Source organism: Microcaecilia unicolor, chromosome 4, assembly GCF_901765095.1.
Source record: "Microcaecilia unicolor chromosome 4, aMicUni1.1, whole genome shotgun sequence".
Taxonomy (NCBI): Eukaryota; Metazoa; Chordata; class Amphibia; order Gymnophiona; family Siphonopidae; genus Microcaecilia; species Microcaecilia unicolor.
Window position 1 is genome coordinate 168,930,010 of NC_044034.1, and position 27,806 is coordinate 168,957,815.

Sequence of the window (27,806 nt, forward strand, 5' to 3'; positions counted from 1 at the left end):
TCCAGTGTTATAGAATCACAGATAGGCAGATGCACACGCAACTTCTTTGTGGCCAATTAATGGCAATAATTGTTAGCATCCAATGATTGCTTGTGAATGGCTCTTTAATCAATTATGTTGCGTGTACATCTCAAGATCATGTGTATATTTGGTGCCCTTTATAGAATCTGGGGGAGAGCATGCACTTTTTAAGAAGAGGGCCGCTATTAACAATATTTGTCGTAAGCAAAAATAAATTCCACATGAAAATTTTCTGGGTGCCTGCCTATCCCTATTAATACGACCGCTTTAGGAAAGACCATAACCAGGGGTGTCACCAGGCTTTATAGTAGCCTGGACAGGGCTCCTCCACATATGGCCTCGATGGGGACTTTGGGGATGGGCAGCCCAAATACATTTGTTTCATTTTGTTTCCCATGTTTTGCTTTAAGTTAGTCTTCATTTTTGTCATTAACAAGGTGTCCTATTCGCATCTACTGCATACTCTTTGCAAAGACAGCACACTCTTTTGGAAACAGTGTACCCTTTGCAGATAGTGCACATTAGTAGTAAATAGTGGAAACAGTGCACCCTTTGCAGATAGTGCACATTAGTAGTAAATAATGGAAACAGTGCACCCTTTGCAGATTGTGTACATTAGTAGTAAATAGTGGAAACAGTGCACCCTTTGTAGATAGTGTACATTAGCAGTAAATAGTGGAAACAGTGCACCCTTTGTAGATAGTGCACATTAGAAGTAAATAGTGGAAACAGTGCACCCTTTGTAGATAGTGCACATTAGAAGTAAATAGTGAAAACAGTTCACCCTTTGTAGATAGTGCACATTAGTAGTAAATACTGGAAACAGGGCACCCTTTGTAGATAGTGCACATTAGAAGTAAATAATGTATACTATTCTTGGCAAACAAAAAAATGTATTTTTTTTCTGCTAGTTTTTGTTTGACGACATGGGATATATCATTGACATTTCCTATGTTGACCCTGGTGGTCCCCTTCAGGCCATAGAGGTATTGAGTTCTGCCCTGGTTAACTGCCCGTCTTGCCTGCCTCTTCCGACAGCCCTGACCACTCCTCTTTTTCCCTGGGCTGAGGCTATGAACACTGCCTTCCAGTGTCCCCAGTTGACTTTGAAGGGAGGAATCAAGAGACTTGAATCAGTGATTGAACCAGGGACCTGCTGCTTGACAGTGCAAAACCAGGTCAACCTACAGCTGGTCCTGAAGCACCAATCTTGATTCTCAAACTTTCTAAATATTGCAGAACTCTGATGCATCTACATCTTTGAAACCTTACTCAGGAAGAGTATCTATGTTAATCTGCAGGTACTATTTTTGCTATGTGGTTACTTTTTCTAAGAAAAAGTCTGTCCAATCTTTTACAAAGCCACAAGCATGAGTTTAAATGCACTCTTCACCCCAATCCCTCCCCTGTATGCACCTCCTCAATATAGAGGTACAACTATTTGTATATGCTTAAATGTATCCGAATATGTGGTGGGCAATTTTCAAAACCCCATTTCTAGGTTTAAAAACTCTCATGCACAGAAATGCCTCTGTAAATTACCCTCAAAATGTCAATCATATCTCTGCAAGCTCCTGGAGGGTGTACAATCCCATATGCGCCTGCTAACAATTACCCTCAAGAAAACATTTGTGCTCTGGAACCCTGAATATTTCAAAACTGTTTTTTCTCATAAAATGCCTCCTGTCCATCTGCAAGGCTTTGATTAATCAAATAATTGTCATTGTAGAGACAAATGGCCAGATGTTCTGAACAAATTATGGGTCCTCCCCTTAATGTGGTCTAGGAACCCTAATACAAGTAACTTGGTGCATAAATGAAATGTTACTTTCCTCATTAAGAATTTCTGTTAACTTTTTAAAATCGTGATTTCACTTGGTTTAATTTATATAGAGGGGCATAATTGAACGAAAACGTCTATCTCCATGGGCGTTTATCTCTGAGAACGGGTCCGTGAAGGGGCGGACCGAACCGTATTTTCGAAAAAAAATAGACGTCCATGTTTTATTCGACAATTTGTGAGCTGGGCGTTTTTGTTTTTCAGTGATAATGGAAAATGAAAGCGCCCAGCTCAAAAACGAATAAATCCAAGGCATTTGTTCGTGGGAGGGGCCAGGATTCGTAGTACACTGGTCCCCCTCACATGCCAGGACACCAACCAGGCACCCTAGGGGGCACTTTTACAAAAACAAAAAAAAAGGTAAAAGAGCTCCCAGGTACATAGCACCCTTCCCTTGTGTGTTGAGCCCCCCAAATCCCCCTCAAAACCCACTGCCCACAAGTCTACACCATTACTATAGCCCTAAGGGGTGAAGGGGGGCACCTACATGTGGGTACACTGGGTTTGGGGGGGTTGGACGACTAAGCATTAAGCAGCACAATTGTAACAGGTAGGGGGGGATGGGCCTGGGTCCACCTGCCTGAAGTCCACTGCACCCCCTAACAACTGCTCCAGGGACCTGCATACTGCTGCCAGGGAGGTGGGTATGACATTTGAGGGTGAAAATAAAAAGTTGTGAAACATCATTTTTTGTGGTGGGAAGGGGTTAGTGACCACTGGGGGAGTCAGGGGAGGTCATCCCCAATTCCCTCTGGGGGTAATCTGGTCATTTAGGGCACTTTTTGGGGCCTTATTCGTGGAAAAAACAGGGTCCAGGAAAAGTGCCCTAAATTCTAGCTACAAACGCATACTTTTTTTCCATTATCGGCGAAAGGCATCCATCTCTCCTCGGCTGATAACCACGCCCCAGTTCCACCTTCGCCACGCCTCCGACACGCCCCCGTCAACTTTGTACGCTTCCGCGATGGAGTGCAGTTGAAAATGTCCAAAATCGGCTTTCCATTATACCGATTTATTCGTTTTTGTGAGATAAACGTCTATCTCCCGATTTGGGTCGAAATTTAGGCATTTTTCTCTTTCAATTATAAGGTGGATAGTATGTAATTAGGTATTGTAACCTTGGGGCAATTTCTCCAAATAAATGATCTAGAGATGGGAGTAACTAAGGTAATTAAATTTGCTGACAACACAAAGTTCTTCAAAGTTGTTAAATCACAAGAGGATTGTGAAAAATTACAAGAGGACTTTACAAGACTGGGGGACTGAGCATCCAAATGGCAGATGATGTTTAATGTGAGCAAGTGCAAACTGATGCTTGTAGGAAAGAGGAACCCAAACTATACTTACGTAATGCAAGGTTCCACATTAGGAGTCACCGACCAGGAAAAGGATCTAGGTATCATCATTAATGATACGTTGAAACCCTGTGCTCAGTGTGCAGTGGCAGCTAAGAAAGCAAATAGAATGTTAGATATTATTAGGAAAGGAATGGAAAGCAAAAATGAGGATGTTATAATGCCTTTGTATCGCTCCATGGTGCAACCGCACCTCGAATACTGTGTGCAGTTCTGGTCACTGCATCTCAAAAAAGATATAGTGAAATTAGAAAAGGTTCAGAGAAGGGCGACGAAAATGATAAAGAGGATGAGCCGACTTCCCTATGAGGGAAGGCTAAAGTGGCTAGGGCTCTTCAGCTTGGAGAAAAGATGGCTGAGGGGAGATATGATAAAGGTCTATAAAATAATAAGTGGAGTAGAACAGGTAGACATGAATCGCTTGTTTACTCTTTCCAAAAATACTAGGACTAGGGGACACGCAACGAAGCTACAAAGTAGTAAATTCATTGCCAGAGAATGTGGTAAACGCAGTTAGCTTAGCAGGGTTTTAAAAAGGTTTGACTAGCTTCCTAAAAGAAAAGTCCATAAACCATTATTAAGATGGACTTGGGGAAAATCCACTGCTTATTTCTAGGATAGGCAGCATAAAATGCATTGTACTGTTTTGGGATCTTGCCAGGTACTTGTAACCTGGATTGGCCACTGTTGGAAACAGGATGCTGGGCTTTATGGACCTTTGGTCTGTCCCAGTATGGCAACACTTATGTATTTATATGTACTTATGTACAAATGGGTTAGTTTTGCACATACCATAATAGAAATTAGCCTTACTCCAGGGCATGTGGAGTATGAGTTCAATCTCTCAATTTTACTGCTCTCTGTAAAACTTGCATTGTGTCACAGCTTCCTTCTGGAGTTCATAAGATGTAACATGTATTGGCAACTTATCCAGGTGCATCTGGAAATTGTTTTTAATCAGGCCTGTGACACCCAAAATGATGGGAAATATTTCTGTATTTTTCTGCCAGATTTTCTTGGTCTCAGACTACATTTCTTGTAACTTCTGATATGGAATATGAGATGTATGTATTAATTGTTGGCATCAGCACTATTTCCTTTCCATAATATGGATTATTATGCTTCTCATACTTTTGTTTGTACTATATTTGAAATTGGAATAATTTTTTTAAAAGGTATATATATAAAAATAAAGCTGTAAGGAAATGGCTGCTCAGTCAAACCCAGGTGATTTAAAAGTGAGATCTCTGTGAACACTGCATCTTAAGTTCTAGAACTTATTGCTGGAGTAGATGGTAAAAGCATATAAAAAATATAAAAAGAAAGCATTTGACTTGATATGCTGTAAAGAATTGCTGCTCAGTCAAACCTACGTGATTAAAAGTTAAATCTCTGTAAACATTGCATCTTAAGTTCTAGAAATTATTGCTGGAGTACGCAGTAAAAGCAATTAATGTAGCTCATTTTTTAAAAAAACGGTTTGGACAAATTCCTGCAAGAAAAGTCCATAAACTGTTATTAAGGTAGACCTGGGAAAAGCCACAGCTCATCCTTGTGGTTAAAGTAGAATGGAATCTTGCCCTTTTGGGGGACTCTGTCAGGTAATTGTAACCTGGACTGGCCACTGTTGGGAAGATGATATTGAGCTAGATGGATCCTTGGTCCGATCCGGTAGGTAGCTATGTTCTTATGATACAAGCGTATCTAGGCCATGCTGTAAACATAATGAAATACCCACTCAACATTCTTTCAGCAAGACCCAGCCTCCCGTCTCAGTATGCATCAACTTCCTACAGGAGCAACTGTTTTCAAGGAGCCTCCCTCTTCACCCACATTCCCTTTGATATAAAGGCCCTTATGTTAATCCTGTTAAATTCCTTTCAGTGTTCAGGGCTGTCTTTCTGATCATGCAAGTAACTGTGCTAGCAGGAATGAAAATGCTTCTCTGTCAGCATTGAACAAAATCTCCTTTTAGATTATAGCCTTGCCATACACTGTCGGTGGTGGTATAGATATTAACTGAAATTACAGATCCAGTTACCTTTAGCATATCCTTGTACCTCCCCATCTCTGAGTGTGCAGTAATGAGACACCCCAAGACCCGGAATCTGCCAGTAGGATGTGTGGTCTTTTCCAATACTTTCATCCAGATATGGAGGGCTTTATCAGTCTGGTTTGACTGGTAGAGATAAAGTCCCTTCTCGATCTGTTGCTTAGTTTGGTCTTGACCCATCTCAAAACCAAAAAGCTTCATATGATCCTGTGCAGTAGAAAGCAGCACTTTGCACTCAGACAGCAAAAAGAACAAGAAAGAGCTCTCTAAAGTTAGAGTTGAATGGGGTTTGTGTTCTGGAAACCATCCACAGATGCCTCAGAGACCTGAAGTAAATAATAGCAGCAGTGAAGTCCAGGTTCAAGGAACAGCAAACCTCTACAGCTGGTATCCAGCACTTCAGAAAATCATCTTATCCAGAGAAAACGCCTTTTCAAATAATGCAATTAAAAGATTATTTGGTTAATACATCAGAGAAAATTAAATGATCACAAGGGAAAGAGCTGAAAGCCCAAAGCAAAGGAAGCAAAACTGATGGAATACATGCAGCCGCTCTGTTCGAGACCCCTCCCGGCACCCCTGTATTGGTCACAGCTGTGCCTGTCCGTCCAGATCATATGGCATCAAAGGAATGTGAGTCTTAGTGACTCCCAAGGTCACAGGGAGCCAGAAACTAGTCCCTGCCCCTTCCACATTACCATACACAGAGAAAGGAGCTAGAACTAAGTATCACCCTCAGCACCCTCCTATTTACATACAGTATCTACACGTACATGTGTATATATTCACCTCTACTCCCCCACACTCTACATATATATTATCAGTTCCTTAGAGCAGTGACAGCACATACTCTGAAGCAATTCATATATTAATATCACGCTGCCTTGTTTTCCCTATTGACACACATGAAATCCATACATACTGTATATAAATATCCACACAGACAAATCAAAGAGAGAGGCCAAGAGTATTTTTGTGTCCTCAGAAATGGAGAGAGCAAGTACCAGAGCAAGAGAAGAGGCCCTGCAAGGTAGTCAGCAATGCTGACTGGCAAGGAGAGGCAGGGATGAATATCCCAGAAAATAGATTACTTACCTGTAATAGGTAATCCTTGAAGACTGCAGATCACCAGTCACATATGTTGATGACACCATCTGCGACACTCCCAAACAGATCCTCTTCTAGACATTTCTTTATAAGGCTTTATTGAGCTTCTGAGCATGTGTCAAGGAACTACAGCCTTTTGCCTCCCTCTCCTCACCCCAATTAATTTTTTGACTGACAAGCTACCCTACTCTATGAGATTTTCATAAGACTCAACCATCAAAATTACCCTACCCCATCGCTCCCTGAAAAATCCCGTAGACATAACTAATTGGGGCCAATCTACAACAGGGTACTATCTGCACAAAGATACATGGATATCAATAAATCACTACAGGGTGACGCAAAAAAAACAAAAAAGGTAACCCCCTAGTGTTTTCTGCTTTTATTCTCAGCAACGCCTTTGAAAAAACAAAACAGGGTACCAGCTTACTGTTAATGATGTCACAGTGACATAGGCCTATCACAAGCTCCACCCAAAGCCACAAACATTGCCGAACTCAAGGAAGCACTGCAGATAATCTGGGACATCCTGCCAAAGGGACCGATTGAGCTCACACACATCTCTCTCTTCGTCCTTTGCCTCCTCTTGTCAATCATTCCCATAATACTGAGCCCCTCCCTCTTTCAATTAAAGTGGGAGAGGACACTTTGAGCCTTCACAGTGACTGCAAAATTCTGACACATTGTTAATTGTATTGTTTGAATTACTTTATTTTACTGTGTTTTAGCTCAAACATTTTTAATGCACAAAAATCGCTAGGTAGTAATGCTAAAATGTCAGTGATATCAACATAGCTTAAGATAATTAAATGTTGTTTAATAGTAATAAATAAAGTATGATGACTAAGTAACTATATAACATTTCTTGTTGAAATTCAAAGTGGTTGCTGAAAAAATGGCAAAAAACTCTAGGGAGTTGTTTGGTTTTTTTTGCATCACCCTGGCTATTTAGCCATCTTATCTAGATAAGCTGGACCACTAAATATGCAGCTCAGCCTTTATACAGATAAGGTATGTATATAAAGGTAGGACCATTATTTGTGCTGCTGCTCTCCTCTACTGATAAACATACCTGTATAATGGCTGAATATCACTGCTAAACGGATACATTTAGGCGCTGCCCTGGACTATCCCTGGCCACTCCTTTAGATATACAGATATATTTTAACCCTATATTGACTAATATAGACAAAATGTATCAATTTAGCATGGCAGGAAATTTAAACAAAAGCATTTATATAGCTAATAACCAATGCTGGCCACATAAAAGTTATTGAATATTGACCCTCATATTCTTAAATGTTAAATTTGTTTTTTAATGTACAGTATGTATATAAAAACATAGAAAATGACAGGCCATATGGCCTAATATGTATCTATATACACATCCACAAATATATATATAGATATAGATATAGATATATATAGTGCAATTTGCTTATGTGCAAGGGTCTGTGACCAAAAAAATACATGCAGTTAACCAGAGCGTGCACTTAACTGTTGTGACCCAAAGAAGCTTGACATCTGATAAACATATGTACAGTACTGTTTATTATACGTACAGTATACAGTCTCCATTAACTGACGTTAGGCTTACTTGAAGTAATCAGTCATAGTCCTCCGTACACTCTTTTTGTTTTTAATCTTTATTTAAGTTTTTACCAAACATAACAATTATGAGTGATATTACACAAATTGACTTAAATTCATTCAATACAAGAAATTTTTCCTACATGAAATAATACTCTTACTAACGACCACAATAATATGAAATCGATCCAAGAAAGAAATACTCTTGTGTCTGCGAGTTCCATAGACTAAGTCTGCCAGACGATAAAAACTGTCATAGCACTGATATCCAGTGGCCTCCAGATAGGCCCGCACGGTGTTGAGACTCTCCAGAGCTCTTGCAAAAGTGACAGGAGGTTGTTGAATTTCATCAGCATATGCCTCGCTGCTCGTTTCATCGTCTGTTTCATCATCAGCCATTGCCTGCCTGTAGTTGCATATCTGGACATCAGTGCTGTCGTCAGCTGTTTGTAGATCGTAATCAACAGCTACGTAGTGATGAAACTCCTCTTCAGTAACACAGGCTGGGATGTCAATAGCCTGTTCATCTGACACGTTTGCAACAGCTGCATCTGTTTCGTCCCTCTCCATATCCTTAACAAAGTTTGCCCGCTTGTAGCAGTTCACAATGGTTGCCTGTGTAACATGATTCCAGGCTTCTTTCTGCATATGTAGGGAACCAACAGTGATAGATTCACAGTTCAACAGCATGTTTATCCTTGCCAGTCTGGTCATCCATAACACTCATCAGACGACGTAGCACAAGAGCTCGATAATGTTTTTTGAAATTGACTATCATGCCCTGATCCATAGGTTGGATCAGAGAGGTAGTGTTTGGTGGCAGGAAGACCACCTTGACATTAGACAGCCTGACATCATCACTGTGTGCAGCACAATTATCACAAAGCAACAAAATCTGATGCTTTTGTGCCTGCATTCTAGTGTCTAACTTCTTTAGCCACTGCTTCCAAATTTCCCCACTCATCCATGAATTTGCGTTAGCCTCGTATAACACAGGAAGTCACAACGTTCTTGAAGCAACGGGGCTGTTTGCTTTTTCCAATGACGAGTGGTTCCAACTTCTCACTCCCATCCATATTGCAGCAAAGGAGGATCGTCAGTCGGTCCTTCAACGTTTTACCTCCTGTAGTTTCGGCTTGTTTGAATGCAAGTGTTCCATCAGGAATCGCTCACCAGTAGAGACTGTTTTCGTCAGCATTGAAAATGTCACGAGGTGCAAACTCGTTCAAGATGGTAGGAAGAACTTTTCAGCACCAAAGTCATCAGTGTCTTGTTTTTGACGATGCTGTTTCTTGAATTTTATGTTGTTCCTCTCCTTCCATCTTTCCAACCATCCAACGGTGGCTTTGAATTCAGTTAGTCCAAGACTTTTAGCTGGCTGATTAGCTTTCTCCATAAGCAGTGGGCCACTGACAGGAAACTGTCTGCTCCTGACTTGAGAAAACCACCGAAGAGCATCTTCTACCTCCTGAGCTTTTCCCGCACGTTTTCATTTCCGGTGTGGATTTGTATTGTTTTGCCAGTCTTCCTGCTTCAAGATACGTGAAATTTGCTTGGATTGACACCATATTCTTTAGCAATAGATGCTTGACTTTGTTTGTTTTCTAATTTTTTAAGAACTTCTATTTGTTCAGCCAGTGTTAAAGTCTTACAGTTGCACGATGACGACCCCAGTGTACACTCTACAACATTCTTTTGCTTATTCTGCCTGTGGCAGTTAAAGGGGCGGTAAATTTGAAATCTCATTGGTTGTCACGTGCCAATCAGCTTCCATATTCCATGCGCGTGCTTATGCGGAGTCTTTCCTGCGGAGGAGTGGTCTTAAACCATGCACATAAGTGAATCTTGCACTTATCAGTGGTACGCTAAACCGACGTTTGTCCCCATAGAAATTGATGGCGCCAAAAACGGGACCGAAGTATGGCATGCAGTTAAACAGAGCATGTGCTTATCCGACGTGTACTTAAATGGAGTGCACTGTGTGTGTATATATATATATATATATATATATATATAAAGTAAACATACAAATATGTTCATACTTCCAATGCAGTAATATCACAAGACTCCCTCTTAGCACCTATCATTTTCAATATATTTTTCACCCCACTTATTCTTTTAATCCAGTCTCACAACCATAGTCTGTACATCTATGTGGATGATATTCAGATTCTTTTCTTGGTTAATCCTGATTCTATGGATCTGACAGTCTTGGAGTACTGTCTGAATACTTTGAATGGCTCCGCAAAAAGAGTGCTCAATATAGACAAAGGAGAAATTAGGCTTTACCTGCTAATTTGCTTTCCTTTAGTCCCTCCAGACCGGCCCAGTGATTGACCGATGGGTTGTGCACGCCTTCCAGCAGGTGGAGACTGAGACTTCTGACTTATCAGAGATAGCCAATAAGAGCCCTTGCTAGATAGAAGAATCCAGTACACAGTACCAAAGCAGAAGGAAAGAAAGCTACATTCTGTGCACCTGGGAACCTGCGCAGCCAGAAACACAAGGCTAATAAGAAGCCTGTGTAACATGCAAAAGGTGCCTTACTCTCCCTAAGCACCAAGGCATAACCTGAAAATGAATGCAAGTATGGAACAAATGCTTTCTGTGTTTTTATTGGAAAAACAGGGAAGCGTAAACAGAGAACACAGATCTCCTCAAGAGGACTAACAAACATCTATATAACTATAGAAACAAATTGTTGAACAGGAGGGGTCTGGGCCGGTTTGGAGGGACTAAAGGAAAGCAAATTAGAAGGTAAAGATTAATTTCTCCTTCCTTAGTGTCCCTCTGGACTGGCCCTTGACTGATGGGAAGTAACAAAGCAGTGAAGTCATGGGCGGGACCCCAGCAACCCTGATGTAAGAACCTGTGCCCCAAACACAGTATCTTGACGACTCCGGACATCCAACCTGTAAGGCTTAGAAAAAGAATGCAATGAGGACCAAGTTGCAGCTCTGCATATCTCCAGCAGAGGGACTAAACACCGCTCGGCCTAAGAAGCAGCCTGACCTGTGGTACAGTGAGCCTTAACTCCCGCGGGAGCGGAAGCAATCATCTCCTTGAGACAACAAGAAATGGTGAGCTTAGAAGCTGCTAGCCCCTTCTGGGCTCCTTCGACAAGGACAAATAAATGATCCATCTGCCGAAACTCTTCCGTGATCCTCAAATAGAACTTCAGCGCCCTTCTAACATCCAGACACTTGAGGCGGCGCTGGTCTTCTGAACCTGAGAAAGATCCCAGGATGGGCAAAATCACAGACTGTGACACATGAAAACACAATAAGACCTTCCTCTTCGTTGTTCACGGAGGAAAATCCTGGAGAAGGGCTGCGGTTGGCTGCCGAGGGAACGTCTGGGAATGGAGTGGATAGCGCACCGTTTACAGAAGAAAGAGTTTATAAACAGCTGGAGAATTTGAAGGTGGACAAAGCTATGGGGCCGGATGAGATACATCCCAGGATACTGAAGGAGCTCAGAGAGGTCCCGACCTCTTAAAGATTTATTTAATTAGATCTTTAGAGACAGGAGAGGTTCCACGAGATTGGAGATGAGCGGATGTGGTCCCTCTTCACAAAAGTGGAGACAGGGAAGAAGTGGGAAACTACAGACCAGTAAGTCTTACGTCGGTGGTAGGAAAAATAATGGAGTTGCTGCTGAAAGAAAGGATAGTTAACTTTCTAGAAACCGACGGGTTACAGGACCCGAGGCAACATGACTTTACCAAAGGAAAATCCTGCCAAACGAATCTTATTGACTTTTTTAACTGGGTGACCAAAGAACTGGATGAGGGACGTGTGCTAGATGTAATCTACTTGGATTTCAGCAAAGCCTTTGATACGGTCCCCCACAGAAGACTCGTGAATAAGCTGAAAGGGCTGAACTTAGGACCGAAAGTGGTGAACTGCATAGAAAACTGGTTGACCGACAGGTGGCAGAGGGTGGTGATAAATGGAATCCGCTCGGAAGAAAGGATGGTGAGCAGTGGGGTTCCTCAGGGGTCGGTGCTGGGGCCCAATTTGTTTAATATATTTGTGAGAGATATTGCTGAAGGGTTGGAAGGAAAGGTTATCTGTTATCAAGTGGCCCCAGCACCATTACCTCCCGCACCAGATCATGCACTCCACTAAGGACTAGGTCAAGAATTTTTCCTTCTCTTGTCGGCTCCTGTACCAGCTGCTCCATAAAGCAGTCCTTGATTTTGTCAAGGAATTTTACCTTCCTAGCGTGCCCTGATGTTACTTTTACCCAGTTAATATCAGAGTAATTGAAATCACCCATTATTATTGTGTTGCTCAGTTTATTTGCGTCTTTAACTTCCTTTAACATTTCTGCATCCATCTGTTCATCCTGGCCAGGCAGACGGTAGTACACTCCTATCACTATCCTTTTCCCCTTTACACATGGAATTTCAATCCATAGGGATTCGAAGATGTGTTTTGTTTCCAAAAGAATTTTCAATCTATTTGATTCAAGGCTCTCCTTAACATACAATGCTACCCCTCCACCAATTCGATCCACCCTATCACTACGATATAATTTGTACCCCGGTATGACAGTGTCCCACTGGTTATCCTCCTTCCACCAGGTCTCAGAGATGCCTATTATATCAAATTTTTCATTTAGTGCAATATATTCTAACTCTCCCATCTTATTTCTTAGCCTTCTGGCATTCGCACATAGACATTTCAAACTATGTTTGTTGTTCCTATTTACATCATGCTCAGTACTTGACAGTATTAATTTGCAATCTTTTGTCAGGACACCTGATCTACTACAGTCTGTTTTGCAACCTCACTATCAGGATACCCTATCTTCCCTGTTTTGGTGATATCTTTGAAAGATACCTTATCCCAAACCATGTGCTTTTGAGCGACTGTCGGCCTTCCCCCAGTTTCTAGTTTAAAAGCTGCTCTATCTCCTTTTTAAATGCCAATGCCAGCAGCCTGGTCCCACCCTGGTGTTAAGGTGGAGCCCATCCTTTCTGAATAGGCCCCCCTTCTCCAGAATGTTGCCCAGTTCCTAACAAATTTAAAACCCTCCTCCCTGCACCATCGTCTCATCCACGCATTGAGATTCCGGAGCTCTGCCTGTCTCTTGGGCCCTGCGCATGGAACGGGTAGCACTTCATAAAATGCTACTCTAGAGGTTCTGGATTTGAGTTTTCTATGCAAGAGTCTAAATATGGCTTCTAGAACCTCTCTCCCACATTTTCCTATGTCATTGGTACCCACATGTACCAAGACAGCCGGCTCCTCCCCAGCACTATCTAAAATCCTATCTAGGTGATGCGTGAGGTCCGCCGCCTTTGCACCAGGCGATCCTCATGTCCACCAGCCCCCCAGCTATCTAGATACCTAATGATCGAATCACCAACTACAACAGCTGTCCTAACCCTAACCTCCTGGGCAGCACTTGGAGACATATCCTTGGTGCGAGTGGATAGTACATCCCCTGGTGGGCAGGTCCTGGCTACAGGAGTACTTCCTACTTCACCAGGGTGATGCTCTCCTTCTAGACCTCCCTCCTCCAAGGTAGCACAGGGGCTACCAAACTGGAAGTGGGACTTCTCTACAGCATCTCCTCTATGTACCTCTCTGTCTCCCTCAGCTCCATCAAGTCTGCTACTCTAGCCTCAAGAGAACAGACACACTCTCTGAGAGCTAGGAGCTCTTTGCATCGGGCACACACATATAACCGCTCACCAACCGGGAGATAATCATACATGAAACACTCAATGCAAAAGACTGGCTAGCACCCCTCTCGCTATTGCTGACTCCATCTCTCTCTCTCTCTTTTTATTCCCCCCTTAATACTAAGCTAGATCCTATAGTGCCTACTAGAGGTTATCTGTTAATGCTGTGGTACAAAGTTCAAGTTTTAAAATTAAGGGGAAAAGACTATGGAGATTAGTTGATAATATTAGCTTTTTCTGCTATTATTTTTTTCCTTTTTGGCCACTTTAAGATCATAAGATTAGATCACCCCTCAAGTCCCGCTCTTATTTTGTGTGCAGAAGTAATTCACCCCCTATACTAGTGGTTCTCAAACCTGTTCTGAGGGACCACAAGCCAGTTGGGTTTTCAGAATATCCCTAATAAATGTGCATATAATACTAAACGAGTAAACTTTCCAAACTGAGCATACAATTTTATCATTACATCAAATGCCAGTCAAAAAACTCCACAATTATTAATTATATTTTAATACTCTTCTTTTTTAATAAAAAAATTTTTTAATGCAAACCACTAACATGTGGAAATACTTCCTATTATGGCTACCTAAGTTCAAAACAATCTATATAAATCCATTATGAATCAATCACACAACCATTCATACTTCCATGGAGCAATTCACTGCTAAATTGACTTTCATTACAAATAAGGATACATAAAAGGATACAAAAAATGTTATAACTTTCCTTCACAGGACAAATATCCTGAATAGTTATAACATTTATTTTTTTTTTTAGTGGAGAAGGGAACAGATAAGAAGGATTTATCCATGGAATGGAGTGCACGGGAAGGGGTGTAGGGAAGGGCGAGTGTGGAGAGATACTGGGGAGCAACAGAGTGAGTACATTTATAGGTTAGTAGAAGAAGTTTGAACAGGATGCGAAAACGGATAGGGAGCCAGTGAAGGGTCTTGAGGAGAGGGGTAGTATGAGTAAAGCGACCCTGGCAGAAGACAAGACGGGCAGCAGAGTTTTGAACCGACTGGAGAGGGGAGAGGTGACTAAGTGGGAGGCCAGCAAGAAGCAGATTGCAGTAGTCTAAATGAGAGGTGACAAGGGTGTGTGAAAGGGTTATTAAATCTACACCCACTTATTCAACACCCACCAGTAGTTTGGGAGCTTAACAAGGTCCTTAATCAACTTATGCATCCACCCTTTGAACCTACGCATTCATCAGATTTTAAATTTGTAACTTGGAAAACGGCTTTTCTCCTTACTCTCACATCTGCATGGCATATTGCAGAAATTCAGGCTTTGGTATATTATCCTCCATATACCCAATTTTTTTTACATAATAAAGTTATTTTACATATACATCCAAAATTTCTCCCAAAAGTGGTTTCTCCTTTTCATATAAATCATTTTACCAGCTTTTTATCCTCCACCTCATTCTTCACCGAGGCACAGGGAATTATATACCTTGGTTTGTGTTCAAGCACTATTTACTTGCAACATACTATTTCTACTCATTGGCCATCTCAGTTATTTTTATCCATTGATCAAGATCATTTTCATCCAGTGTCTAAATGTACCATCTCTCACTGGATTGCAAACTGTGTTAATTTTTGTTACCAAAATTAATTTTCTTCTCCATTGAAGAAAATCCCAAGTGTTACAACACACAAATTGAGAGCCATGGTGGCTTCTATGGCACATCTGCATCAAAAATCTTTAATATTTGCAGAGCAGCAATACAGTCATCAGTGCATACCTTTACTTATCACTATTGCCTAGATGTAGCTTCAGCAGCTGATTCCAGATTCGGACAAACACTTTTGGAGTCGGGTATTGACTCAACAACTTGCCTCCTCTTCGAGACACAGGTACCAGGCTTCTTCATTATTTACACTATACTATATGCTTTTCAGTCTTTTACCTGTGTAGAGCTAGTGAGTATTCATCTGTGTGGTTATCTGATTTTCTGCTCCATGAAGAAATGAGAATTGCTTATCTGTAACGGTAGTTCTCCGTGGACAGATCACATAGCCACATAGCCCCTCTCTCCCTCCTACAGTTGTCAATTGCTATTCATAAAACTGACAGGAGGACGTGGTTGTGGGTTATTTCAACTCAGTTGCAGGAAGTTAGGGACATGCACAGTAAAGTGTTTTAATGTTTTTTTTACTTTGAGCTTGTAGAAGGACCGAGTCGGCTACATCACCGTGATGTCAATTTATCTGTGTGGCTATGTGATCTTCTGTTCACAGAGAACTACCGTTACAGGTAAGCAACTCCTTCCTGGCACTAGAGGAGCCTTACCTCCTCTAGTGGCTGGATCCTACCAGTCTCTGCACTGGAAGGGGGAAGCATTGAAGAGCCATAGTGAACTAAAATCTGAAATGCATCCACACACTTTAGCCATCCTACTGGCTTTCAGACAAGTAATTTACAAATATGTAGAATCCTGAAAAAAAATCCAAACAGCTGGCAATCCTAGCCTCCTCAATCCAGAGCACATATGCCAGGGCCTCCAAAACTGAAGGCCTTATGCATGTACCTAGGGCCCTGTTTACTAAGCTGCATTATAGGCACTTTAGCATCTTTAACACACATTAACCACGTACATGCCTACAATATCCCTATAAGCGCCTACATGGTTAATGTGTGCTAATTGTAGCCACATTAAAAATGCTAATGTGCCTTAGTAAACAGGGCCCCCAGCTTGCTATGCCTTAATCTGGATCTGAAGATTGTATTTTTTTTAGGCGACATTCTCCAGTGATAATCTGAGAACATTTATTAAAAAGTTTGAAATACCGCCTTTCAAGCACAATCAAAGCAGTTAACAATTAAAATGGTTCATAAAAGCATTCAAAAAGACCTACAAAATTGATAGAATAGTTAAGGAACAAGATTAAGAAAAAGAAAAAAAATAAGAATGAATGTAATTAATACCATTTGTGACCATTTTTTGGGAAAAATGACTAAAGTCAAGATCCAAAATGTTGAGAATGGTTGAATTTCACATCATGAGTTCAAAAGCAGTCACGTTTGAACATCTGTAAATTTGTGAAAAAAATTTTCACATAAAAGAATTCATTAAAATATTATCTTTTGTCTCTAGTGACTATAGTCATGTTTTCCCAGAAATGGTCATATTTTTTTCCACTTTTTAAAACTTTTTTATCTTTTGGCACAGCTTGGATATGTACTTTTTTCTTTGCAAAACCATGCAAAAAAATTTGATTATTTATGTGACTGTTTCTTACTTTTCCCTGAGAGACCTTAGTTCTGTCAATATTAAGTTCATTTGGGACAAAAAAAATATCAACAGTAACAGCCTCATCATTTTTCACTAAACAATGAAGACTACTGAATTGCATTTACTTCTACACCACTCACTCCAATTGGCCAATATACCAAAATGCACATCCCAGCCCACGTTAATGACATGTCAATGAGTTCATTTAGTAACATTAAAATTAGCATGTTAATGTATGTATGTTTTAGAATTTGCTAAGTGTGCATTATTTTTTATGCACTAATAGTAATTAGCTGTTTTTCTTAGTTTTGAATCTCATTTGCATAGGTACTTGTATTAACATTCTTACAGGCTAGCCTGTTGAAGAGCACTGAGTGTGAGAAACATTGATCTGCAATTGACAAGTCTGTCAAAAGAGCCCATGGTAGTAGGGAGCCCTCCCCCCCCCCCCCCCCCAACCAACCAGTAATAAAAGTCAGCAGTAGTTAGAAGCCCACAACTCTTTTTACCCAGGGGCCCAGAACAGTGTCAGTATGGCATTGGCTAGACACTGGAAAAAGAAGAGGCTGAAGGTAAGGAGGGGGAGTTGCCTACTTTGAAGTAATTCACCATTCAAAAATCCCAGAGCAAACCTTTTAAATACTTCAAAAGATTAAAGACTAATCCCCCTGTTTACTAAGCCGCATTAGCAACTGCCGTACGGCAATGGTGACATATTCAGAGTGAATGGGCTGTGTCGGCTTCAGCATGCGGCTTAGTAAACAGCGGGGGAGGGGTAAATAATCTTACACCACCGAGATAAGAAAAAAAATTGTTTTAAACAGATCCCTCAGTGGTGACTAGTACAAGTAGACCCCAATTCAAAGGGAATGTCAGCTCAACAAATCTCTTCATCGGCCCCACTAATTTTTGGAAACTTATGCAATTTTACTTCAAACTTTCCATTTAAATAATAACTTGTTAGTATATAAACACATCTTAAATGTAGTCAGAGACCAGCCTTTTGACGTAATGGCACATGTTCTTTCCACAAGCAGCAAGTCATGTCTGCTCCTTTCTGTTACAGCATTTTAAAAAAAGAACAGGCACCTTGCCTCCCAAGCCACTAAGTGGCACTGGTAAATCAGAATGCAAGCACTATGAATCTACCCAAAATTTGGATTGAATCCTGGGACTTGAAAAAGATCTCAGGGAATACTTCCATGTCAGCTTTGCACAGCTGTGTGAAATCTGGAGAGGGATCTGTGGTCCACTATGTCAGTGCCTCTCAATCCAGTCCTCAGGGCACACCCAGTCAGGTTTTCAGGATATCCACAATGAATATGGATGAGACAAATTTGCATACACTGCCTCCTTGGCATGCAAAATTTGTAAGGTTGAATTTTGAGCACCTTTTACAGAATTCATTCCTTAATGTGAGCAAGTAGAAAGTGGTGCATAGAAAAGGAACCCAAACTATAGCTATGTGATGCAAGGTTTTCACAATAGGGGTTCACCACCAAGGAAAGGATTTATGTGTCATCATTAATGATACATTGAAACCCTCTGCTCAGTGTGCAATGGCAGCTAAGAAAGAAAATAAAATGTTAGAAATTACTATGAAAAGAATAGACAACAAAACTGAGCATATTATAATCCCTTTGTGTCACTCCATGGTGCAATTACATCTCAAATATTGTGTACAATTTTGGTCACTGCATTTCAAAAAAATATAATGGAATTAGAAAAAGTACAGAGAAGGGCAACAAAAATGATAAAGGGGATGGGACAACTTTTCTATAAAGAAAGGCTAAAGTGGTTAGAACTCTTCAGTTTGGTGAACAGACAGCTGAAGAAAGATGTGATAGAGGTCTATAAAATACTAAGTGGACAAGTACCGTATTTTTCAGACTATAAGACGCACCTAGGTTTTAGAGGAGGGAAATAGGAAAAAAACATTTTCGGTCTATAATACACACTTTTTCCCTCCTCTAAAGCCTAGGTGCGTTTTATGGTCCGGTGCGTCTTGTCCGAATGCAGGGCCCCCGATCTCTCCGTTTTCCAGGGCCCCCCCTCTGTCCCTCCGTTTTCCAAGGTCCCCCCTCCCTCCCTCGCTCTGTAATTCCATTTTGCAAGGTCCCTCCCTCCCTCGCTCTGTTTTGCAAGGTTCCCCCCTCCCTCGGTTTTGCAAGGTCCCCCCTCGCTCCCTCCAAATTTTAAAAGTTTTGCCTGGTTGTGGTCGGGGCAGCAAAAAGATGCACGCTGGGCGCGTCAGTCTTCCGTTCTGACGTCTCTCTCTGCGGGACCAGAGCTGAGAGAGACGTCAGAACGGAAGACTGATGCGCCCAGCGTGCATCTTTTTGCTGCTGCTGCCGCAACCACAACCAGGTAAAACTTTTAAAATTTGGAGGGAGCGAGGGGGGACCTTGCAAAACGAAGCGAGGGAGGGAGGGACCTTGCAAAACGAAGCGAGGTAGCGAGGGAGGGACCTTGCAAAATGGAATTACGGTGCTTTTAAAACTACATTCGGACTATAAGACGCACCCCCCATTTTCCTCCCAAATTTGGGGGTTGGGGAGTGTGTCTTATAGTCCGAAAAATATGGTAGATGTGAAGCGCGCATTTACTCATTCCAAAAATACAAAAACTAGGGGGCATGCAATGAAGCAACTAAAAGTAGTAAATTTAAAACAAATTGGAGAAAATATTTCTTCAGGTAATTAAACTCTTGAATTTACTGGCAGAGAATGTAGTAAATGCAGTTAGTTTAGCAGGGTTAAAATAAAAAAAAGGTATGGACTAAAGAATAACACAGGGATACAGTTTGTCCCCATCCCCATGGGCTTTATCTGTACAAGCCTGAAACAGTTATGTAGTACACCAACAGATATATCAAAATACTACACTTTCCTTGCACTAGAATGATACAAAAAAATCAGTATGTCATACTGGGATTATAAAATGGAGGAAAAAGAGCCTCACAGAGCTCCTGGACAATATAGCTGTCTATTAGAGCTAAAACGGATCTTAAATTGATCCTCTGTTCATCATTGGCTCTGAAAAAACCTCCAAATTAGTACTACCACAATAGTGACAAATATAATAGTTCCATTCAATTGTTGCCTCACAAAATATTGGAACAAAGTGTGAAATAAACACTTATCTATAACTCTAGAAGACTTCAAACACTCTTCTTAAGGCGCTCCAAGCCAACGTGGCCAGCGTTTCGTAAAAAACTGCTTCAGGGCTTAGATAGCGCTAATTTTCTAAAAAAGAGAAAGACATTCTAATTATTCATCATTATGGTAGTCAAACAGTATTCAACTAATTTTGACAAACTTGCCCACTCACATGAAAACCGCTATAGCGGTAGTCTCCTGCATTCGGCATTACGATTACTCCAAAATGGCTCCGATTTATACACAGTGACGTCAGACGCTGTGCCGTGGAGCAGCCAATCACCTGATGGCAGTACTAGAAGCTTTAAAGGTGTACTGCCATTCGCAACAGTTTTAAAAGAAATGGCACCATTCAACTTTTGAATTGAGCCCTACAGGTTCTAGAGACTGCAAGCGATAAATCCACCTCTGCTCAAATTGTAGCAGCAGACGGCGGAGATCTCCCCCTCTCGGAGATCTCTGAATGCATTGCAAAATAACACATTTAAAGTCTTTGAATTCATGTGCTTTTTGTTTACAATGTGTAACCAATGGTGAACCAATCTTTTCAGTATGTATCGCACTTCTATGTTCAATTAAACGTGTGATTAGTGTCCGAGATGTCTGTCCTACATAGATTTTATTGCAGGGGCATCTTAAGGTGTATATTACATTCACAGATGTACATGTTGACAACGATGTTAATTTATATGTCTTATGGTCAGCTGGATTAACAAAAATCCCGGTTTCATCCATAATGTCACAAAAATTACAGTTGCCACATTTGAAGTGTCCATGGGCATTAGAGGTCTGAAAAAAATCTTTTTCCTCCATTTTATAATCCCAGTATGACATACTGATTTTTTTGTATCATTCTAGTGCAAGGAAAGTGTAGTATTTTGATATATTTTTTGAGTCTTACTTTTCCATACCTTGTATACTGTTTTCTAGTACACCAACAGAGACAGAGATGCATTTACTCCTGTACTGTGCAAAATCTAAAGATAGCACCCCTGACTAAAACTTAGCTAACATAAGAGAATCTCTGTTCCTGCTAGTGCTACAATACATAAAACATTATAATCAAACATATGATCTGAAAACATTTGGAAAATGTAGTGCTCCAGTGTAACTAATGATGTAGTGCCTAATCTCAATGTGTTGCAAGGACACATGATCACAGGGAGCAAGTGATCAGCTATCTCCCACCCCCCACCAGTCGCACAATGCGATCACAAGGGGGGGGGGCAGGAGAACAGCTGTTCATTGGACCACATCCTCCCCCTCTGCCACTTTAGAGCTGAATAAAAAAATTCAAACCACGATTCAAATTTTCATTCTGTACAGAGCAGCAGATTAGGAGTGTGTGGCCTGATGTGCAGCTGCTCTCCTTTCTTCCACTTGTGATCTGCCTCAGATATCCGTACGTTTAGGGCTGGCCTTGGAATCCGTGCTATCTCTTTGGAGGATATATCTCTCTGGTATAACTCTGGTTTTCCAGCTGGTCTCCTGCCGTCTCAAACAGCGGAATGGCAAGAGAGGGGTGTATGGCAGCTGTCGCAACTGTATATTGCTGGTACTCTGTTATCGCCTGCTGCTCTGTCTGCATTGTATAATGTTTCTTTGCTAGATTCTAGCACATGGAAGGACATCTCCACATATATTTCAACCTTTCAGGTCTCCAATTCACTTATCTCGAATCCTTCAGAGTTTATCTCCTTTTGTCACACCATTACATCAGGTCGTAAGTATTTTTTTCACGCTATCCAAAAATACTAGGACTAGAGGGCATGAGTTGAAGCTACAGTGTGGTAAATTTAAAACGAATCGGAGAAAATTTTTCTTCACCCAACGTGTAATTAGACTCGAATTCGTTGCCGGAGAACGTGGTATGGGCGGTTAGCTTGACGGAGTTTAAAAAGGGGTTAGATAGATTCCTAAAGGACAAGTCCATAGACCGCTATTAAATGGACTTGGAAAAATTCCGCATTTTTAGGTACAACTTGTCTGGAATGTTTTTACGTTTGGGGAGCATGCCAGGTGCCCTTGACCTGGATTGGCCACTGTCGGTGACAGGATGCTGGGCTAGATGGACCTTTGGTCTTTCCCAGTATGGCACTACTTATGTACTTATAAGAAGGCTTCTCTGCTATATAAAAAACTTCAGGATCTATATGCCGATGCAGTTGCTCCATTGAGGATGACTTGGGAAGCGGAATTTGGTTTGGATGCATCTGAATTTGATTGGTCTATTTTCTGGGTTAACTCCATACGTCCCACGAAGTCAGCAGCAATATCTCAATCCTCATATTTCATCTTTCACAAAGCCTATTGGACTCTTGCTCGAGTGGCCAGAATCACTAAGAGTGTCAACTTCAACTGCTGGTCTTGTCAAGAAAGAGATGGTTCACTGGCACATATGGTTTTCTACTGTAAAAACGTCAGAGCTTACTGGCAACTAATTTGGTCAAAAATGTGTCTTATCTTTCACTTGCCTGAGTCCACTGCGCTCTCTTATGAGGTTGTGATCTTACGAGCTTCTTGTCCGACTTGTCTTTTGGAGTCTGATAAGAAATTGTATAACATACTGCTAGCTGTTGCCTTGCATTTAATTGTCTCCAATTGGAAAAATAATGTGTACCTGAATTATAATGAATGGTGGAGTTATATATGCGTGATCAGAAAATATGAAAACAATTTTGGCCCATAGACGTCGAAACATTAAGTCTGTTTTGAGGACCTGGGCTCGTTTAGACCTTTTTTGTCAGGAGCCACATAGTACTCCTTGAATTTGTGTAACCCTGCAATTTGTCTCCGGGTGTTGCCATGGAACTTTGACTTTGATTATGCTTATGCTATTTTTTTTTTTTTTTTTTGGGGGGTGGGGTTTATTTCCGGGGGGGGGGGGGGTTTGTTTGATTTTGTGTTTACTTTTGTATTCCACCTTGAATTTGATGGTTAAGCAGATTATAAATGCCAGTATTCTCTGTATGACAAAACCTTTAATAAAAATATAATTCAAAAAAAAAAAAGAGGGCTGCAGCTGTGGGGGCGGATGTGCATGGTGCAGCCAACATTTTTCTCCCTTCCTCCTCACCACTTGTGTCACTTACATTTCTCCCTGGACAGAGTATCTTGCAGCCACACAAATGAAGTGACTCTCCCATGACGTCACTGACCCGGACCAATACCAAAGCTTTAAGCTTAAAAAGCTATCACAATATGCGCATGTGCAGATTCCTGCTCTAGTCCACACTGAGAGGCATAATCGAAAGGGGCCGCCAATCTCCAGGAATGGCTACGAGAAGGGGCGGTCCCAACTGTATTATCGAAAAAGATGGGCGGTCATCTTTTCTTTCGATAATACGGTTGGGGCTGGCCAAATGCCTAGGATTTGGGCGGATTTGAGATGGCCGGCCTCGGTTTTCGGCGATAATGGAAACTAAAGGCGGCCATCTAAAAAACGAACACATCCAAGGCATTTGGTCGTAGGAGGGGCCAGGATTCGTAGTGCACTGGTCCCCCTCACATGCCAGGACACCAACCAGGCACCCTAGGGGGCACTTTTAAAAATAAAAACAAAACATTAAAATACCGCCCAGGTGCATAGCTCCCTTACACCTTGGGTGCTGAGCCCCACAAATCCTCCCCAGAAACCCACTCCCCACAACTCTACACCATTACCATAGCACTTATGGGTGAAGGGGGGCACCTAGATGTGGGTACAGTGGGTTTTTTTGGGGGGGGGGGGTTGGAGGGCTCCCATTTACCACCACAAGTGTAACAGGTGGGGGGAGGGGTTGGGCCCGGGTCTACCTGCCTGAAGTGCACTGCACCCACTAAAAACTGCTCCAGGGACCTGCATACTGCTGTGATGGAGCTGGGTATGACATTTGAGGCTGGCAAAAAATGTTTTTAAGTGGTTTTTTTTGGTGGGAGGGGGTTGGTGACCACTGGGGGAGTCAGGGGAGGTCATCCCCGAGTCCCTCCGGTGGTCATCTGGGCAGTTTGGGCACTTTTTTGGGACTTGGTCGTGAAAAAAAAGGGTCCTAAAAAAGCGGACCAAATTTTCGCAACGGCCGCCCTTCTTTTTTCGATTATCAGCCGAGGGCAGCCATCTCTTAAGCACGCCCCGGCACACCCCTGTCCTGCCTTCGCTACCCTTCTGACACTCCCCTGGGAACTTCGTTCGTCTTCACGACGGACTGCCATTGGGGGCGCCCAAAATCGGCTTTCGATTATACCGATTTGGGATCCCACAGGAGAAGGGCGGCCATCTCCCGATTTGGGTCGGAATATGGCCGCCCTTCTCTTTCGAAAATAAGCCTGACTATATACCATCAGGGAAGAACCGCCCCTTTTCAGTTTATTTCTTTCCGCGCTGACGGTCAGACCCGCTGACTCAATACTCTCCAGTGCAGTTTTCTCGCGATTATAAAGCGAATGCTACATACCTGTAGAAGGTATTCTCCGAGGACAGCAGGCTGATTGTTCTCACAAATGGGTGACATCCACGGCAGCCCCTCCGATCGGAGATCTTCCTAGCAACAGAGTTTGCTAGTTCTCGCGCGCGCCCGCGATGCGCGCATTCGCGGCTGTCTTCCCGCCCGAAATCGCTCGTGTTTGCCTAGTCCAGTACCAAGCAAAAACAAGACAATGGAAGACACAACTCCAAAGGGGAGGCGGGCGGGTAGGTGAGAACAATCGGCCTGCTGTCCTCGGAGAATACCTTCTACAGGTATATAGCATTCGCTTTCTCCGAGGACAAGCAGGCTGCTTGTTCTCACAAATGGGGTATCTCTAGCCCCCAGGCTCACTCAAAACAACAAACGTGGTCAATTGGGCCTCGCAACGGCGAGGACATAACTGAGATTGACCTAAATTTTTCCAACTAACTGAGAGTGCAGCCTGGAACAGAATAAAAATGGGCCTAGGGGGGTGGAGTTGGATTCTAAACCCCAAACAGATTCTGCAGCACCGACTGCCCGAACCGACTGTCACATCGGGAATCCTGCTGAAGGCAGTAGTGAGATGTGAATGTGTGGACAGATGACCACGTCGCAGCCTTGCAAATTTCTTCAATAGTGGCTGACTTCAAGTGGGCCACTGACGCCGCCATGGCTCGAACACTATGAGCCGTGACATGACCCTCAAGAGTCAGCCCAGCCTGGGCGTAAGTGAAGGAAATGCAATCTGCTAGCCAATTGGATATGGTGCGTTTCCCAACAGCCACTCCCCTCCTGTTGGGATCAAAAGAAACAAGAAGTTGGGCGGATTGCCTGTGTGGGCTTGTCCGCTCCAGGTAGAAGGCCAATGCTCGCTTACAGTCCAATGTGTGCAGTTGACGTTCAGCAGGGCGGGTATGAGGACGGGGAAAGAATGTTGGCAAGACAATTGACTGGTTCAGATGGAACTCCGACACCACTTTCGGCAAGAACTTAGGGTGAGTGCGGAGGACTACCCTGTAATGATGAAATTTGGTATAAGGAGCATGAGCCACCAAGGCTTGAAGCTCACTGACTCTGCGAGCTGAAGTAACTGCCATCAAGAAAATGACCTTCCAGGTCAAGTACTTCAGTTGACAAGAGTCCAGCGGCTCAAAAGGAGGTTTCATCAGCTGGGTGAGAACGACATTGAGATCCCATGACACTGTAGGAGGTTTGAGTGGGGGCTTTGACAAAAGCAAACCTCTCGTGAAGCGAACTACTAAAGGCTGTCCAGAGATCGGCTTACCTTCCACATGGTAATGGTATGCACTAATCGCACTAAGATGAACCCTTACAGAGTTGGTTTTAAGACCAGACTCCGATAAATGTAGAAGGTATTCAAGCAGGGTCTGTGTAGGACAAGAACGAGGATCTAAGGCCTTGCCATCACACCACACAGCAAACAGTCGCCAGAGGAAAAAATAACTCCTCTTGGTAGAATCTTTCCTGGAAGCAAGTAAGACTCGGGAGACACCCTCTGACAGACCCAAGGAGGCGAAGTCTACGCTCTCAACATCCAGGCCGTGAGGGCCAGAGACCGGAGGTTGGGATGGAGAAGCGCCCCCTCGTTCTGCGTGATGAGGGTTGGAAAGCAGTCCAATCTCCACGGTTCTTCGGAAGACAATTCCAGAAGAAGAGGGAACCAGATCTGACGAGGCCAAAAAGCAGCAATCAAAATCATGGTTCCCCTGTCTTGCTTGAGTTTCAGCAAAGTCCTCCCTATCAGAGGAATGGGAGGATACGCTTACAGGAGGCCTTCCCCCCAAAACAGAAGGAAAGCATCCGACGCCAGTCTGCCATGGGCCTGCAGCCTGGAACAGAACTGAGGGACCTTGTGATTGGTCTGAGTGGCAAAGAGGTCCACCAAGGGGGTGCCCCACACTTGGAAGATCTCGCGAACCACTGACGAACTGAGCGACCACTCGTGCGGTTGCATGATCCTGCTCAATCTGTCGGCCAGACTGTTGTTTACGCCTGCCAGATACGTGGCCTGGAGCCACATGCCGAACCGGCGTGCCCAATACCACATGCTGACGGCTTCCCGACACAGGGGGCGAGATCCGGTGTCTCCCTGCTTGTTGATGTAATACATCGCAACCTGGTTGTCTGTCTGAATTTGGATAATTTGATGGGACAGCCGATCCCTGAAAGCCTTCAGAGCGTTCCAGACCACTCGCAACTCCAGGAGGTTGATCTGTAGACCTTGTTCCTGGACGGACCAAGTCCCCTGGTTGTGGAGCCCATCGACATGCGCTCCCCACCCCAGGAGTGACGCGTCCGTGGTCAGCACCTTTTGTGGCTGAGGAATCTGGAAGGGACGTCCCAGGGTCAAATTGGATCGAATTGTCCACCAATGGAGGGAGAGGAGAAACCTCGTGGACAAACGGACCACGTCCTCTAAGCCCCCAGCAGCCTGGCACCACTGGGAGGCTAGGGTCCATTGAGCTGATCTCATAAAAAGGCGGGCTATGGGAGTCACGTGAACCGTGGAGGCCATGTGGCTGAGCAATCTCAACATCTGCCGAGCTGTGATCTGCTGAGATGCCCGCACCGAGGATACAAGGGCCAGCAGATTGTCGGCCCTGGTCTCTGGAAGGTAGGCACGGGCCGTCTGAGAATCCAGCAGAGCTCCTATGAATTCGAGTTTCTGAACTGGAAGAAGATGGGACTTTGGATAATTTATCACAAACCCTAGCAGCTCCAGGAGTCGAATAGTCACCTGCGTGGACTGCTGAGCTCCTGCCTCGGAGGTGTTCTTTACCAGCCAATCGTCGAGGTACGGGAACACATGCACTCCCAGCCTGCGTAGAGAAGCCGCTACTATGGCCAGGCATTTGGTGAACACTCTGGGCGCGGAGGCGAGCCCAAAGGGTAGCACACAGTACTGAAAATACTGTGTTCCCAGACGAAATCGAAGATACTGCCTGTGAGCTGGCAGTATCGGGATGTGCGTATAGGCATCCTTTAAGTCCAGAGAGCATAGCCAATCGCCCTGTTGAATCATGGGAAGAAGGGTGCCCACGGAAAGCATCCTGAACTTTTCTCGGACCAGATATTTGTTCAGGGCCCTTAGGCCTAGGATGGGACGCATCCCCCATGTTTTCTTTTCCACAAGGAAGTACCTGGAATAGAATCCCAGCCCTTCTTGCCCCGGTGGCACGGGCTCGACCACATTGGCGCTGAGAAGGGCGGAGAGTTCCTCTGCAAGTACCTGCCTGTGCTGGAAGCTGAAGGACTGAGCTCCCGGTGGGCAATTTGGAGGTTTGGAGGCTAAATTGAG

The 27,806-nt window shown here is 43.1% G+C and overlaps 1 protein-coding gene across 1 annotated transcript in view; it reads right to left on the reverse strand.

Moving 5' to 3' along the window:
• The window catches only part of RAPSN (receptor associated protein of the synapse), an 85,748-nt gene extending 79,305 nt beyond the window's left edge, over positions 1 to 6,443 (reverse strand). Inside the window, exons 1-2 of the mRNA XM_030199488.1 lie at positions 6,365 to 6,443; positions 5,258 to 5,698 (exon numbers count right to left, since the gene is read on the reverse strand). Coding sequence (XP_030055348.1) covers positions 5,258 to 5,470 — 213 coding nt within the window. The 5' untranslated portion in view covers positions 5,471 to 5,698; positions 6,365 to 6,443. The remainder of the gene's footprint in view (positions 1 to 5,257; positions 5,699 to 6,364) is intronic.
• Positions 6,444 to 27,806: the final 21,363 nt, after the last annotated feature.